Raw genomic sequence first — 18,864 nt, forward strand, 5'->3', positions numbered from 1 at the left:
TTCTAGCTGGCCTTGAATGACGCAATCACGCTTTAAGTGATGTAATTTGAAAGCGAAGAGCGCGAGATCTTGCTGACGAGTCTTCTGTCACTGCTGGTATTGCTGTTGAGAAAGAGATCCTTATGGATTTAAAAACCTGAGATGTTCTGCATGATCATGCGATTGATTCATTAAACAGGAAAGGAGGACTGATTTGCACTTCAAGCAAATTGGTAAGTGTTTTTGTATTGTTATAGCAACATCAGGAGTTTTCTATGTGTAAATTAGGCTGCTTGAGCATTCAGTGTCGGATCAAGCAAAACTGAAATCGCAAACATTATTAGAGAGCTTTTTCTTGGTATTAGACCTCCTTGGTTCTGGCTTTCGTGCGTGGACGTGTTTTTAAAATGTCAATTGGTATTATTAGTTGACTGCCACATAATGTATGATAGGCATATGGTGTCTTATTAATTGTGAAACTGTGTTTTCTTAATGGCATGAATCGCACGGAAGGCCTAGACTTAAAATCCATGGGCCACGGCTGCATTTGAGATATTTCTACTGTTGTGTGGTATATACCGTCATACCACACAACCTAAGTGCACTGCCATCAATGACTTTTGTCACTGGGTCAGGTTATGAAACAGTAATAATGGTTGGCAAATATTGTGCAGAGTTCAGCTGCATTTATACTGTACAGTAAATCATACCTCAAAATCAGAAGTGGTTCAAACATTTATTAACAAGATCTCCTTTTTTTAAATTCAGAATTACACAGAACAGTTGTAATTAGTTTTCACTTTATGAAAACAATCATTTAATGCATTTAAAAAGCATTTATCGTGATTCTTGAAGAATTGGTAAGGTGCTTAACCCTTTTTTTCTGTCAAACATCGAGTTAACAAGTTACCTTTGGTCCTGCCTGTACACTGTAGGAATAACAAACATCATTTTCTAAAAGCTTCAAATACAAAAGATGAACAGTGTTTTCACTACAGCCACATGTACATTCATGCCCGACTTCAAGTAATGTCCTACGTGTTGGATTGTGGGTGTCTTTGTGGTGTCTCATACTAGCTTGAGGCACTGGATGTTGAAGCTGTCTCCCTCTCGGCAGGCCGTGGCCTCGAGCAGAGCCTGTTTCTTCTGCATGCTGCGGGACGACTCCAGCTCGTACATGGTGGTGAGGTTGAACAGCACACTCTCGTGCAAGTAGAGTGCTGGGTCCTGGTGCACACGGCTCTCCAGCTGACCTAGGGACTCCTTTAACCTTCCCAAATAGAGCAGACACACAGCAGCATTGTTGCTTGCCTGAAGAGTGGAAAGAAGAAAAGGTTCAATGGTTCACCTCAAAATGTTTGACTTGATGGTTTTTAGTATTAACAAACCACTGAATATCTACGCCAATAATCTAGAATCACACCAGTTTCTCTATAATCTATAATCTCAATCATTTTCTGGGTCATTGAAAGGTAAGGTTGTCTGAGATGACAAAGACGAGGAATCTTTTAAAAATGTAGTTTAAAACACACATGTCAAGTTTGTAAAAATGTTATCTTTGTGTCCACGTTGGTTTCATTCATTTTTGAAAAACATTTATAGCAAACAACACTGTTCATTTTCTACAAACAAACGGATTGAAAATGTGGTTTAATGTAAGGTTCTGAAACAAATATCAAGATGTTTTCTAAGGGTTAGTCCATTTAACCCAAACATAATTATTTTTTGTTGTTGTTTTTTTATAAAAATGTCAAAACATCTAATATTTTAAAAATGTTTTTCTTTTTTTTTGGTCACATAATAACAGAATGGCTTCCTGCATGTTGGTTACACTGCCTAAAATTAATTAGGTGGACAAAACCTTTTCAAATATTGATTACATATATATATATATATATATACACACAGGGTTGGGCAGTAATTGAATACATGTAACGGGATTACGTATTTAAAATACAAAATATAAGTAACTGTATTCCACTTCAGTTACAATTTAAATAATTGGTAATTAGAATACAGTTACATTCAAAAAGTATTTTGATTACTGAAGAGATTACTTTGCATTTTATTGTCATTTGTTTCATTTAATATTTAGTCCTTTCAGATGGAAAACATTTATACATATAAATGATGCGATCCAAAGTGTATTTGAACAGCAGTGAAACACTTTCTTATGATGTGTTACATTCATACGAGCAGACAGAGAAGTAAGTTTGAAGTAAGTTTGGAGCAGAAGAAATAGAAATAAACTTTGTGTAAATTGTCAGCTTTACGCTAAGTTAAAATGCTATTTCAAGCCATTTTACATGCACGTTACCAGGCACGATCATATTTTTTTTATCAAGAAAATTCATGTTAGATCATAATTTCTTTTTTCTAGTAAGACCTTTGATTTTATGGCAAAAATCTTATTCTTGATAATAATTTTTGTATTGTTTTCCTGTAAAAATATCTAAAAATCCTTAAAACAAGACCAATTTGATTTATCTTGTTTTACAAACAACACTGCATAAGATATTTAGGTTTTTCAGAGAATGTATTTTTAACATGTGTATTTTGTCTTACTGTACTGGCAGAGTTTTTATAGTCAAAACAAGTGAAAAAATCTACCAGTGCTGAAGAAGTAATCCAAAGTATTTAGAATACGTTATTGACCTTGAGTAATCTAACAGAATATGTTGCAAATTACATTTTACAGCATGTATTCTGTAATCTGCAGTGGAATACATTTCAAAAGTAACCCTCCCAACCCTGTATATATATATATATATATATATGTTTCACTGCTTACGTATATACACTGGTGGCCAAAAGTTTGGAATAATGTACAGATTTTGCTGTTTCGGAAGGAAATTGGTACTTTAATTCACCAAAGTGTCATTCAGCTGATCACAAAGTATAGTCAGGACATTACTGATGTAATAAAATAGCACCATCACTATTTGAAAAAAGTAATTTTTGATCAAATCTAGACAGACCCCATTTCCAGCAGCCATCACTCCAACACCTTATCCTTGAGTAATCATGCTAAATTGCTAATTTGGTACTAGAAAATCACTTGCCATTATATCAAACACAGTTGAAAGCTATTTGGTTCATTAAATGAGGCTTAACATTGTCTTTGTGTTTGTTTTTGAGCTACCACAGTATGCAATAGACTGGAATGTCTTAAGGTCAATATTAGGACAAAAATGGAAAAAAAGAAACAGCTTTCTCTAGAAACTCATCAGTCAATCATTGTTTTGAGGAATGAAGGCTATACAATGCTTGAAATTGACAAAAAACTGAAGATTTCATACAAAGGTGTACACTACAGTCTTCAAAGACAAAGGACAACTGGCTCTAACAAGGACAGAAAGAGATGTGGAAGGCCAGATGTACAACTAAACAAGAGGATAAGTACATCAGAGTCTCTAGTTTGAGAAATAGACTCCTCAGATGTCCTCAGCTGACATCTTCATTGAATTCTACTCTCTCAACACCAGTTTCATGTACAAAAGTAAAGAGAAGACCCTTATGGGAAGAATTGCAAAGAAAATGCCACTTTTGAAACAGAACAAAAAGGTTAGAGTGGGCAAAGAAACACAGATATTGGATAACAGATAATTGGAAAAGAGTGTTATGGATCTTAACCTCATTGAGCTTTTGTGGGATCAGCTAGACTGTAAGGTGTGTGAGAAGTGCCCGGCAAGACAGCCACATCTATGTCAAGTGCTACAGGAAGTGTGGGGTGAAATGTCATCTGAGTATCTGGACAAACTGACAGCTAGAATGCCAAGGATCTGCAAAGCTGTCATTGCTGCACATGGAGGATTTTTTGATGAGAACTCTTTGAAGGAGTTTAAGAAGTTCTGAACATTTGTTTCAAACTGTAATAGTAATTTTTCACATTATTAATATCCTGACTATACATTGTGATCAGTTGAATGCCACTTTGGTGAATAAAAGTACCAATTTCTTTCCATAAGAGCAAAATCTGTACATTATTCCAAACTTTTGGCCGCCAGTGTGTGTGTGTGTGTGTGTGTGTGTGTGTATATATAAGATTGCTCCAAACTAGGGTGGCACAATATGCAGGAAAAATGCTATACAGTGCATCCGGAAAGTATTCACAGCGCTTCACTTTTTCCACATTTTGTTATGTTACAGCCTTATTCCAAAATGGATTAAATTCACTATTTTCCTCAAAATTCTACAAACAATACCCCATAATGACAACGTGAAAGAAGTTTGTTTGAAATCTTTGCAAATTTATAAAATAAAAAAATAAAAAAATAAATAAAAAAATAAATATCACATGTACGTAAGTATTCACAGCCTTTGCCATGACACTCAAAATTGAGCTCAGGTGCATCCTGTTTCCACTGATCATCCTTGAGATGTTTCTACAACTTGATTGGAGTCCACCTGTGGTAAATTCAGTTGATTGGACATGATTTGGAAAGGCACACACCTGTCTATATAAGGTCCCACAGTTAACAGTACATGTCAGAGCACAAACCAAGCCATGGAGTCCAAGGAATTGTCTGTAGACCTCCGAGACAGGATTGTATCGAGGCACAGATCTGGGGAAGGGTACAGAAAAATTTCTGCAGCATTGAAGGTCCCAATGAGCACAGTGGCCTCCATTATCCGTAAATGGAAGAAGTTTGGAACCACCAGGACTCTTCCTAGAGCTGGCCGCCCGGCCAAACTGAGTGATCGGGGGAGAAGGGCCTTAGTCAGGGAGGTGATCAAGAACCCGATGGTTCCAGCGTTTCTCTGTGGAGAGAGGAGAACCTTCCAGAAGAACAACCATCTCTGCAGCACTCCACCAATCAGGCCTGTATGGTAGAGTGGCCAGACGGAAGCCACTCCTCAGTAAAAGGCACATGACAGCCCACCTGGAGTTTGCCAAAAGGCACCTGAAGGACTCTCAGACCATGAGAAACAAAGATTGAACTCTTTGGCCTGAATGGCAAGCGTCATGTCTGGAGGAAACCAGGCACTGCTCATCACCTGGCCAATACCATCCCTACAGTGAAGCATGGTGGTGGCAGCATCATGCTGTGGGGATGTTTTTCAGCAGCAGGAACTGGGAGACTAGTCAGGATCGAGGGAAAGATGAATGCAGCAATGTACAGAGGACATCCTTGATGAAAACCTGCTCCAGAGCGCTCTGGACCTCAGACTGGGGTGAAGGTTCATCTTCCAACAGGACAACGACCCTAAGCACACAGCCAAGATAACAAAGGAGTGGCTCCGGGACAACTCTGTGAATGTCCTTGAGTGGCCCAGCCAGAGTCCAGACTTGAACCCGATTGAACATCTCTGGAGAGATCTGAAAATGGCTGTGCACCGACGCTCCCCATCCAACCTGATGGAGCTTGAGAGGTCCTGCAAAGAAGAATGGGAGAAAATGCCCAAAAATAGGTGTGCCAAGCTTGTAGCATCATACTCATAAAGACTTGAGGCTGTAATTGGTGCCAAAGGTGCTTCAACAAAGTATTGAGCAAAGGCTGTGAATACTTATGTACATGTGATTTTTTTTTTTTCGTTTTTTATTTTTAATAAATTTGCAAAGATTTCAAACAAACTTCTTTCACGTTGTCATTATGGGGTATTGTTTGTAGAATTTTGAGAAAAATAATGAATTTAATCCATTATGGAATAAGGCTGTAACATAACAAAATGTGGAAAAAGTGAAATGCTGTGAATACATTCTGGATGCACTGTATGCGGTAAATTGTTAGATTATGCAATGTGAACATGAACATCATCAGGTATGTTTCTTGACCCTTCTACCACATCCATTCAAGTTACAGCTTTAGAATAAAAACAGACACTTTTAAAATTGTCTGGACAAAGAATGTAAAGAACGTATGGGAAAGTACTTACCACAGGGTTCTTGGGATCAGTTTTTAAGGTGCTGGAAAAACACGTGTGTGCATCTGTATAATTATTCTGACTGAGATAAACAAAAGCCCTGTTGACGACAAAAAATATTCAGGTTATATAAAAACAGAACCATCTTGAACTTGTGACACCTATTGGTTTGGATGCAGCATCATTCATTCAAAATCAGTAGTTTTCAGTTACAGATGCAATTGTAGAAATTCACTATACATAATCAGCCATGATTAATTTAATCTAAGAGTGCATGTATCCAATTACAGGGAGGTTAAAAGGATTAAGCAAGTAGTATTTGGCTAGTCATGTGATTCTAATATTACCTCGTCTCTTGTATTCTACGATCAGCTGAAGTCACTCAATCTACACCACGCTATCATTCAGGTAGAACTATTCTTTCGACCACTAAAGATAGCTTCACTAATAATCTTCCAGATTTGTCTCATATACTCCATAAGCCAAAAAGTCTAGTAGAACTTTTAGAAAATACACTCTGAAAATGGAGTGCAAGTGGAAGAATACAAAATTAGAGGTATTTCGCAGTGCATGGAAGGATAGTGTCTGTAGCTACAGACAGGCACTAAAAGCTGCCAGATCAGCATATTTTAGCAAACTCATAGAAAATAACCACAACAATCCAAGGTGTTTAATCAGTCCTGCGGCTAAATTGGTTAGGAATAAAGCCTCAACTGAACCAGATATTCCGTCACAGCACAACAGTAATGACTTCATGATTTTCTTTACTGATATAATTGAAATAATCAGAAATAAAATTGGAATTATTCAATCATCTTTCACAGTACCTCAGTGTGACGAGGAGGAGGGCGGGGGCGGGGGCGGGCCGTGACTATGCATGCCCGGCCCCCAATCAGGCTAATCAGCCAAGGAGAGGTATAAAGGCAGTTCGGAGGAGAGAGAGCCACACGCAGCTGCCGTGTGTGCATTTGTGTTTGTGTCTTTTTGTTTCATTAAATATTACTTTGACTGTTCAGCTGGTTCCCGCCACCTCCGTGCCCATCCTTTATACTGTTACACTCAGAAAACAGTGTCTCATAATTTTCCTCACGAGCAACTTCAATTCCTCACTGTCATAGGACATTGTGGCAGACATACCTCTTGTTCATCGGGAAAGAAGGAAGCAGGAACTGGGTTATACAACCAAAATACTTATTTAAACAAAACACAACATAAAACTGCTTTCCAACATAACACAAAAGCGCACACACACGAACACTGCTGTGTGTGTCTCTCTCTCTCTCTCAAACTGGCATCCCCTCCTCTTTATCCCTCTCCCGACTGATTGGGCTGATTCAGTGCTGGGCGTCCATCATTACGGCCCGGCCACCCCTCCTCCTCGTCACATACCCCCAACGCCCGATTCAGGCCGGGGAAACCTCTGGCCTGACTTACTCCCCCCCACCCCTCCCTTCCTGGAGGGTAGTTGTTGCCCTTTCCCTACCTCCTGGAAATCAGAGTAGGACGAGGGGAGGAAGGAAGAGAGTGGGAGAGCCGGAGAGAGAGGAGAGAGAGAGAGGAAAAAGAAAAAAAACTCTGGTTTCCAACCACGCTGCCACATGGTCCTCAGCCAGCTGCACTGCCTACTGCCCCCTCCTCCGCCTCCTGGCGGATGGCAGCAGGTTCCTCCGCACCTGGCGGACGGCAGTGGCCTCCTCCACCTCCTGGCGGATGGCTTTTAATTAAACAAAACACAACATAAAACTGATTTCCAGCATAAAGTAAAAGCGCACACACACGAACACTGCTGCATGCATCTCTCTCTCTCTCGAACTGGCATCCCCGGCTCCTCTTTATCCCTCTCCCAGCTGACTGGGTTGATTCTGGGCATCCATCGTTACGGCCCAGCCATGCCCTCCTCCTCATCACAGTCATGAAGAGCTAACAAAACTTATCAAAACAAAAAAAGCCACAAAATGTATGTTAGATCTAATACAAACTAAGCTCTTAAAAGAGATATTCCCTGTAATCTCAGAACCTCTTGAACCTCAATTTGGAATGCCCAATTCCCATTGCGCTCTAAGTCCTTGTGGTGGCGTAGTGACTCGCTTCAATCCAGGTGGCGGAGGAGGAATCTCAGTTGCCTCCACGTCTGAGACCGTCAATCCGCACATCTTATCATGTGGCTTGTTGAGCACATTACCGCGGAGACCTAGTGCTGCCTTCAACACCATAGATCGCGATATTCTCTTGAACAGGCTTGAGAATTATGTTGGCATTTGTGAACTTGCATTAGCATGGTTTAGGTCCTATTTAGCACACCACTTCCACTGTGTCTGTGTAAACGAGGAATTGTCAAATCAAACAAAAGTATGGAGTGCCACAGGGATCAGTTTTAGGGCCTCTGCTTTTCTCCTTATATATGCTTCCCCTGGGAGATATAATCAGGAATCGTGGAATAAGTTTCCACTCTTATGCCGACGATACCCAACTTCATATTTCTTCGAAACCCAATGAAATTTTACAATTCGCCATATTAGCAGTGTATCATTGAAATCAAATATTGGATGGCCAGAAATTTCCTTCTACTCAATTCTGACAAAACAGAGGTACTAATTATTGGGCCAAAAACCTCTAAAAAAATAAGCAGCTAAAATATAATTAGATTCTCGATGGATGTACTGTTACGTCGTCTTCTACAGCGAAGAAATTCAATGTTATATTTGATACCAATCTGTCCTTTGAAAATCTAATTTCCAATGTTTGTAGAACAGAATTCTTCCACCTCAGAAATATTGCTAAGCGTAACTTAGCACATGCTCTCTGTTGCTGATGCCGAAAAACTAATTTTTGCGTTCATGCCCTTAAGACTAGATTATTGTAATGCATTACTGGGAGGATGTCCAGCAAGTTCAATAAATAAACTTCAATTGGTTCAAAATGCAGCAGCCAGAGTGCTGACTAGAACCAAGAAATATGATCATATTAGCCCCATTTTACTGTCATTACATTGGCTACCTGTTAAATTTCGGATTAATTTTAAAATTCTGTTAACTACGTACAAAGCTTTGAATGGTCTAGCTCTGCAGTACTTAAGTTACCTTCTACCATGCTATATTCCATCACGTTCATTACGATCACAAAATTCTGGTCTGTTAATAGTTCCTAGAACAGTGGTCGGCAACCTTTTTGACATGGAGTGCCATTTTTTTATTTTTTATTTATAGTTGGTGCCAGATGGGCTGATTTGAGTATTTCTGTAACTGCTGATCTCATGGGATTTTCACACACAACAGTCTCTAGAATTTACTGAATGGTGTCAAAAACAAAAAATATCCAGTGAGCAGCAGTTCTGTGGACAGAAATGCCTTGTTGATGAGAGTTCAACAGAGAATGGCCAGACTGTTTCAAACTGACAAATTTGTACAATTGTGGTGAGAAGAATATATATATTCTGAATATATATATATATATATATATATATATATATATATATATATATATATATATATATTCTGAGATGCGGGTTGGCGCTGTTTTGGCAGCACGAGGGGACCTACACAATATTAGGCAGATGGTTTTAATGTTGTGGCTGATCGGTGTATGTGCATGTATGTGATTTTCTGAAGTTTGAGTCCACTTGTGAAAATGTTTCTATTTTGCATTTTTCTAATTTAATCGTTTATTTTTCATTACAAATTATATTATCAGCATAACAGTTTGAGTGAAACATTTGTGCAAAACCTCATGATTATGATATAATCATGATCCTGCATGTGAATTTTCACAGAGCATCTTGTGAAAGTGCTTTAATGAAAGAAAACCTGTCCTTTTGTACAAAATGAGTTAACACAGTTAATGTTACAAATTTGCTTATTTGATTACTGATCACGAAATTGTGTGGAATCTTAAATATATCTTAACTTATGTCAGTTCAGCTCAAGAAAACATGCTGCGTGATCATGAGGAAGGATTACATCAAGATGCAAACTGGAATGCAGGTGTGGAATTTCATATAAATATAATAGTCTACTCCTCTCTCACCATTGCTGGCATGCCAGTGATTACCCCTGCCATAGGTTGCCGACCCCTGGCCTAGAATATCAAAATCCACAAATGGAGGTAGATCCTTTTCTTATTTGGCTCCTAAACTATGGAATAGTCTCCCTAACAATGTTCGGGATGCAGACGCACTCACTCAGTTTAAGTCTAGACTAAAGGCTCATCTATTTAGCCAGGCATACACCTAATTTATCCATCAACTCACAATTAGGCTGCTTTAGTTAGGTCTGCTGGAACCAGAAACATTTATCATAATCTATAACTCGGGCAATAAATTGAATGGCATCTACACTAATATTATTCTGTTTGTTTCCCTGTCTCAACCTCGGGATTCATATCCCCAGGTTACCAGAGCTGGACAGATCCAGCTCTGTTCCTGCTTGGTGTCCGACTCCGCTGTTACGAGTCGCAGAATGATGATGACTAAATGCAGCCAGTGCCAGCCAGACATCACTTCAGTCTATTACGATGGACTTCAGAGGATGAAATGATGCCAACACTAACCGTAAGACATTGGATACTTCATATTCCACTGCCTGAACCTTGGACTTAGGATGGAACCCACTGAACCTAACCGAAATGACTTGCTGGTTGAACTGCGATGCACATCGCTGATCTCTGCCTGCATCATCTCAGTCTAATGATGGAGTACACTCTTGAAATGGAATACATAGACTATCAATTAATTGCCAACAAAAGCCTTCATCAGCCAACTAACAAAGGACAATGCATCTATGTGAACTACTGCAGTTAATCCAGGATGGACTTCAAAGACATTAGTCATTAATCTTACAGTTCTTACAAAATCTTTGCATAAACACTGGACCTTAACACTTACTTAGTTTAATAATTTTAAACCATGACTTGCACTGCACACAAATAACTAATATTGGCATTATATTCATGTTGTTTAGCCAGAGGGGAACTGGCCCCCACAGTGAGCCTGGTTTCTCTCAAGGTTATTTTTCTCCAATACATCTTATGGAGTTTTGTGTTCCTTGCCACATTCACCTTCAGCTTGCTCACTGGGGTTCTGAATACAATTATTATTTAATTACTTATTTTTTGTACACAATTTACAATCATATTTAATCAAACTACACAATGATGACTAAGACTTAATAAATATCACAGTTTCATTTTCTGTTAATGCATGATTTTCTGTAAAGCTGCTTTGAAACGATGTGTGTTGTGAAAAGCGCGATACAAATAAAAATGACTTGACTTGACTAATATGGCTGCCCCCATGAGGGAACCATCTACATGTAGAACAAAACAACTTTTATAAGGTTACTGATACGACTAGAGTCCTCATCTGATGTGAGTGCTCATGATTTCATACATAAATTTCAGAATTAAAATTCTTCTTTTTTTTTTTTTTTTTTAAGAGTAAAAATTTTAATGAGGAAAAAAGTACCGAGTGCACCTTTAAACACAAAGGAGTTGACTGAACGTGTAAACAGTGTAACCTAGCAAAGATTTCAAGAAATCACCAACATGACTCTAGTTCCTCTCACTCAGCACTCTGTATTCTACCTGTTCATCAGAACTGAGGTGTCTTCATTAGGTGTTATTCCCTTTGATTGACAGGCCTTTTCCACATCCTGAAAATACTTCTTAGCAGTTCTGATGTCGCCGATCTAAAATATGAATAAACAGCATGATAATTACAGTGTCTGTGTGGAAATATAAAATGAAGAGCTAACAAATGGGTTGCTTGACTATCTTCAGAAATGAATACTGTGAAATCTTTAGTTTGAAATGCTTTAAAAATCCTGCAGTGCAAGAAAACACCAAGTTTCACATCTCAAAGACAATGTAACGTTCAGTTTTGTGCAATAAGGACTTGTTTGTTTGTTTAGGTAAATATTGCATATCCCAACTAAAACTACATAATACCATACTCTATTTGACCTAGTCCAAATGAAACTAACAGCGGTTTAAAATGAATGCTTCTTCTCCAAGTGAAAACCATTCTCTTTCAGTTCTCCTTTCTTCTCTTTGAGTTAAACCACTTTATTGTAAAGATACAGAAATGGTCCATAATGAAGGCTTCTGTATTGCATTAAAGCAATAAGGTATGAGATACCATGACTATTTTCACAATATATCACAGCCTCGAGTGACTTATTGCTTTTATAAAACAGTTACTAAATAGTAAAAAAAAAAAAAAAGACATACATTTTCATTTAAAACTTTATTAAATAAAGCAAATTCATTACGTGGCATCCTTCAACCTGAACAGTGATTTTTATACTGTGCTATGTGAGTATGGAAAATTACAATTGTTTTATTTCAAATGATTGATCTATTTACAAGTTTTACATAACATTATGCTTTTTGCACCCATGTTCTTCTGCAGTGCAAGATGTGGAGAGACGTTGACTGTTCTCAAGCGATAAGTGTATGTGCACAAGTGCAAAAACAGTCCAGAGTTAAAAAGGTGATTCGCAAAAATACGCAATTTTATTCTGTTTGTCCTACACGGGACTCGGCGCTCAGTTTTAAGCACGTTATTGATAATGCCACCATATATAGCCACTTCTAGATAGATGGGAAAAGTTCTAAGGCTACATTTCAAACTCTATTTATTAGAGCTGTCAATCGATTCAAATTTTTAACTGAATTAATTAAATGATATGCCGCTAATTCAATCAAATTAATCGCAATTAATCACATATAATCAACATTAGTTGAGAAAGGCCCCCAGATATATACAGCAGTGGCCAAAATATTGGCACCCTTGGTAATTATGAGCAAAGAAGGCTGTGAAAAAATATCTGCATGGTTTATCCTTATCTTTCATTCAAAAAGTTCACAAAAATCTAACCTTTAATTGACGTAAAACAATTGAAACAGGGGAAATCTCTCTTTATTAAATAAATATTTTTCTATAAAATGCATTGGCCAGAATTATTGGCACCCTTTTATTCAATACTTTTTTCATACTCCCTTTGCCAAGATAACAGTTCTGGAGTCTTCTCTTATAATGCCTAATGAGGTTGGAGAACACCTGGCAAGGGTTCTGAGACCATTCCTCCATACAGAATCTCTCCAGATCCTTCAAATTCAGAGGTCCATGTTGGTGGACTCTCCTCTTCAGTTCACCCCACAGGTTTTCTATGGGGTTCAGGTCAGGGGACTGGGATGACCATGGCAGAACCTTGATTTTGTGGTCAGTGAACCATTTTTGTGTTGATTTTGATGTTTGTTTTGGATCATTGTCCTGATGGAAGATCCAACCAGGGCCCATTATAAGCTTTCTGGCAGAGGCAGCCAGATTGTGATTTTTTTTATCTGTTGGTATATGATAGAGTCCGTGATGCCATGTATCCGAGCAAGATGTCCAGGACCTCTGGCAGAAAAACAGCCCCACAACATTAAAGATCCAGCACCACATTTAACCGGGCGGGCATTGGGTACTTCATTTCTGTGTGCGCCAAACCCATCTCTGGTGTTTGCTGCCAAAAAGCTCTATTTTTGTTTCTTCTGACCACAGAACCCGGTCCCATTTGAAGTTCCAGTAGTGTCTGGAAAACTGGAGACACTTGAATTTGTTGTTGGATGAGAGCAGAGGCTTTTTTTCTTGAAACACTCCCAAACATCTTGTGGTGATGTCTGATTTTTTTAATAGATTTTCTGACCCCAAGACAACTAATTATTGGTATTCTCCAGCTGTGATCCTTGGAGATTCTTTGGCCACTTGAACCATCCTCCTCACTGTGCTTGGAGATAATATAGACACGCGTCCTCTTCCAGGCTGAATCTTAAGATCTCCAGCTGATTGCCCTGATGGTGGAAATGGGCATTTTCAATGCTTTGGCTATTTTCTTATAGCCATTTCCTATTTTGTGAAGCTCAACAAACTTTTGCCACACATCAGAACTATATTCTATAGTCTAACCCACTGTGACTGATGATTAATGGAATTTAGCCTGTGTGTTACTTCATACCTTGTGAAACAGGAATTCATGAATGAACAATTTCATGTTCCTAGTCACCCAGGTGCACTAAAAAATTTAAAATATAAATGGGAATATACTTCAGATATATTTTACTCATAAGAATTTCTAGGGGTGCCAATAATTGTGGCCAATGTGTTTTGGAGATATATATTTATTTAATAATGAGATATTTCCCCCTTTTCAGTTGTTTTACTTCAATTAAACGTTCGATTTTTGTGAATTTGTTAAATGAAAGATCAAAAGGATACATTTTCACAGCCTTCTTTGCTCATATTTACCAAGGTTCCAATATTTTTATAATTTATAATAATATAATAAGGTATAAAAATTCTATTTTTGTGTAGATGAGTAAAGCTGGAATGCTGTATTGACCAACCAACCAGCAGCCAATTTAGCATCTTTTTTTTAACTCTTTTTAAACCCATTCATGCTCTATGGTGTATGATCCAGTGAGCTTCATAAGGTCAGATTAGCATTGCAGTGGAATGGAGATGTCCCTGGTGTTACCTGTAAGAAAATGCGTCCGATTCCACTCAGCAGCTGCACTTTTTGCTCTGGCTCATACTCGATAATGGATTTATATGTCTCCACTGCCAGAACATAGTCCTTCATATGAGGAGAGACAAACACAGAGAGGAATAAACAGGAATTTTTTAACAGGAATAAAAACGGCTTAAAGACTCAATGAAATGGCTTTTATCAATGTCTGTTAGTTCACCAAAACAAACAAAAACTGTCATGATTTACTCACCCTCATGTTGTTCCAAACCTGTATCACTTTCTTTCATGGAAATAATTTAATGAAAGTCTCGTTGGCTGAATTCAACACAAAGACGTATATACTGTCTCACTTTAACAGTTACTAAAACACACAAAAGTGTCAAAAAAGTGGTCAATGCGACTCATGTGTCGTATTCCAAGGCTTCTGAAGGCATACGATCACTTTGTATGATGAAAGAACCGTAGCTTTTGTTGATATTCACTCAACCAAATCATAGATAAACTGTGCAGTAAACAACACAAAACAAAAACGGCGACCTGTCAATAAATGCCTCTTTTTTTTTTTACTATAAATCTCCACTTTCACATTCTTCTTCTTTTGTTTTTTGGTGATTCACATTCTTCATGCATATTGCCAGCTACTGGACAGAGAGGAGAATTTATAGTAAAAAAGGACGTAAATATTGATCTGTTTCTCACCCATATCATATCACTTCTGAAGACATGGATTTTAAAACTGGAGTCGTATGGATTACTTTTATGCTGTCTTTATATGCTTTCTGAGCTTCAAAGTTTTGGACCCTGTTGACTTGTATTGTATGGATCAACAGAGCTGAGATATTCTTCTAAAAATCTTCATTTGTGAAGAAAGAAAGTCATACACATCTGGGATGGCAAGAGTGTGAGTAAATGATGAGAGAATTTTCATTTTTGGGTGAACTATCCCTTTAATAAAACTTTAGCAGATATACACATTCAACCCTAAAAAGGTCAAGAATATAAAGGTACCTCTGAAAATGTATTTATTGCTATTTTATAACAAATATTTTTTTTATATTGTTTTTTTTTAATTATTATTATTTTACAGCGTATATGAAGACAATAATATTAAACAGGTCAGCTGCCTCTTCATCATGTCATGTGTATTTATACCCTATGGCTGTGTCTCATTTCATTTTTTTATTTATTTTTTGATTGGGAATGCAAAAAAGGTTAACAATTGTATAAATGTAAGTGCATATACATAAAAGGCATTGACAAAAGATGAAAAAAGAAGAAAAAGAAAGACACACACACACACAAAAAAAAATGAAACCAGACAGCCTCGATGACGTATGCGGCTGACAAATGCGACCTCCGGAGGACGCATCCTTCCAAACGAGACACAGCCAACGTTTCAGTTAGTTGTTCCGGGTCAGTTCTCGTCCTTGTTACCCTAATAAGGCTGTAGTGTTTTGTTGCTGTATCGTCTGAGTTAATAACCTTCCTTGTGTATCATCTTCATTTTGCTTATTATTAAAAGAATCTGCATCTAGATCCACCCTCTCTCCTCTCGTCCCTCCAACAAGTGTTACATTCATGAAGGTTTTAAGAATTAATAAAGCTCTTTAACAGACTTGGTGGGACTTTAATTAAAGAAAAAATTCTACTACATTTTTTAAAGAAAAGAGTCCCCTTCAAAAATAATTTCAAAGAAAAATTAGGAGTTTCTTTGTTTTGGCTGGGTTTTTTTTTTCTCCATCCAGCAGATGGCACTGTGTAACATGGTAAAAAGCAAGCATTCATTTTCACCACTGACACTCTCAATCTGAATAAACACTACTGTATCAAAGCTTCAGTGCCATGGGTTCTGTGCAAGGCTTTGGAAAATATAGTGATATTATTTAGTGATATAATTAGGGGAAATAGCAATAGCTAAATAACTGAAAAAATAAATATTTGATGTAAGTAATATTATATGAATAACTTCTTGTTTTCTTCCCCATTCCAGTATGTTAGAGATAACACAAGACAACAACAACAACAACAAAAAAGCAATGTCTTGCTAGGGTTGCCACCTGTCCCGTAAAATACGGGATCGTCCCATATTTAAAGATAAAAATTATTTGTCCCATATTTAAGATGGCGTCACGGTGAAATCGTTCCAGATTGCTAATTTCATTATATATAAACTCAGCAAAAAAAGAAACGTCCCTTTTTCAGGACACTGTATTTTAAAGATAATTGTGTAAAAATCCAAATAACTTTACAGATCTTTATTGTAAAGGGTTTAAACAATGTTTTCTATGCTTGTTCAATGAACCATAAACAATTAATGAACCTGCACCTGTGGAACGGTCATTAAGACACTAACAGCATACAGACGGTAGGCAATTAAGGTCACAGTTATAAAAACTTGGGACACTAAAGAGACCTTTCTACTGACTCTGAAAAACAAAAGAAAGATGCCCAGGGTCCCTGCTCATCTGCGTGAACGTGCCTTAGGCATGCTGCATGGAGGCATGAGGACCGCAGATGTGGCCAGGGCAATAAATTGCAATGTCCGTACTGTGAGACGCCTAAGACAGCGCTACAGGGAGACAGGAAGGACAGCTGATCGTCCTTGCAGTGGCAGACCATGTGTAACAACAGCTGCACAGGATCGGTACATCCGAATATCACACCTGTGGGACAGGTACAGGATGGCAACAACAACTGCCCGAGTTACACCAGGAACACACAATCCCTCCATCAGTGCTCAGATTGTCTGCAATAGGCTGAGAGAGGCTGGACTGAGAGCTTGTAGGCCTGTTGTAAGGCAGGTCCTTACCAGACATCACCAGAAATAACGTCGCCTATGGGCACAAACCCACCTTCGCTGGACCAGACAGGACTGGCAAAAAGTGCTCTTCACTGACGAGTCACGGTTTTGTCTCACCAGGGGTGATGGTCGGACTCGCGTTTATCGCTGAAGGAATGAGCGTTACACCGAGGTCTGTACTCTGGAGCGGGATCGATTTGGAGGTGGAGGGTCCGTCATGGTCTGGGGCGGTCACAGCATCATCGGACTGAGCTTGTTGTTATTGCAGGCAATCTCAACACTGTGCCTTACAGGGAAGACATCCTCCTCCCTCATGTGGTACCCTTCCTGCAGGCTCATTCTGACATGACCCTCCAGCATGACAATGTCACCAGCCATACTGCTCGTTCTGTGCGTGATTTCCTGCAAGACAGGAATGTCAATGTTCAGCCATAGCCAGCGAAGTGCCCAGATCTCAATCCCATTGAGCACGTCGTGGACCTGTTCGATCGGAGGGTGAGGGCTAGGGCCATTCCCCCCAGAAATGTCCGGGAACTTGCAAGTGCCTTGATGGAAGAGTGGGGAAACATTTCACAGCAAGAACTGGCAAATCTGGTGCAGTCCATGAGGAGGAGATGCACTGCAGTACTTAATGCAGATACTGACTGTTACTTTTGATTTACACACATTATTCCATTTCTGTTAGTCAAATGTCTGTGAAACTTGTTAAGCTTATGTCTTAGTTGTTGAATCTTTTTATGTTCGTACAAATATTTACACATGTTAAGTTTGCTGAAAATAAAAGCAGTTGAAAGTGAGAGGACGTTTCTTTTTTGCTGAGTTTATATATATATATTGATATAAGTTGGAAAATGTGCCTATGGTGCTAAAACTGTGGATTGTTTTTTTCTAGATAAATGTTCAATAAGATCAAACAATGTATGAATACAATCACTGAGTCATAAAGACAAGTACAGGTGAAGGCCAAAAAAAAAAAACAACAACAAAAAAAACGTATATACCAACCAAAATGTATACATAAGATAAAGACAAATAATCGAAAAAATACAAATAAATATATTTAACATATAAAAGATGTATTTTTTATTTTTTTATAAGTCAGGGGTCAGGAAAGTTCTAATTTCAGCATATAAGAAAGGATATAAAATGTTTATTAATAACGCATATTAACGCATTTATTGCTAAAACTGTGGAGGATGTGGTTAGGGGCCGTAATCATCAAAGCTGTCAACATTGCAAGTGCGCAACGTTGGAGCGATCAAATTTTGCCGCCTTTCATACCGTGGCGCTCCATCATAAAAATACAGCACCAAGAAAGGCAGAAATAGCAAAAAAATTACAAATTGCCTTGTGTGCAACCAGAACTGCTCAGCTGCAGAGTGAAAAGACACACTTAAACAGCTATTAGGCTACATCTCTCATCTCCCTAGAGCAGTTTTAATAAATATGTAATATACATAATAATGATAGTAATATTAATACTATAATATTAATAATAGACATAAAATTAAAATGTTATTATCAATCTATCTTTAATATACATATTTTATAAGCAAGGTTCTCTCAGGATTTCATTCATAAAATGTAAATTTTTAATGTAGCCTAACGGCTGAGTGTTGACTTGTACTCTTAAAGTGATAGTTCACTCAAAAATGACATTTCTGTAATCACTTACTCACCTTCGTTTTGTTGCAAACCTGTATGTCTTTCTTC

General features: G+C 38.1%; 1 protein-coding gene across 1 annotated transcript in view; it reads right to left on the reverse strand.

Moving 5' to 3' along the window:
• Nucleotides 1–707: 707 nt before the first annotated feature.
• The window catches only part of LOC127410937 (trafficking protein particle complex subunit 12-like), a 57,760-nt gene continuing 39,603 nt past the window's right edge, over nucleotides 708–18,864 (reverse strand). The window contains exons 9-12 of the mRNA XM_051646211.1: nucleotides 14,358–14,456; nucleotides 11,422–11,525; nucleotides 5,857–5,944; nucleotides 708–1,290 (exon numbers count right to left, since the gene is read on the reverse strand). Of these exons, the coding sequence (XP_051502171.1) occupies nucleotides 1,048–1,290; nucleotides 5,857–5,944; nucleotides 11,422–11,525; nucleotides 14,358–14,456 (534 nt within the window). The 3' untranslated portion in view covers nucleotides 708–1,047. The remainder of the gene's footprint in view (nucleotides 1,291–5,856; nucleotides 5,945–11,421; nucleotides 11,526–14,357; nucleotides 14,457–18,864) is intronic.

The sequence above is a fragment of the Myxocyprinus asiaticus genome, chromosome 20, assembly GCF_019703515.2.
Source record: "Myxocyprinus asiaticus isolate MX2 ecotype Aquarium Trade chromosome 20, UBuf_Myxa_2, whole genome shotgun sequence".
NCBI lineage: Eukaryota > Metazoa > Chordata > Actinopteri > Cypriniformes > Catostomidae > Myxocyprinus > Myxocyprinus asiaticus.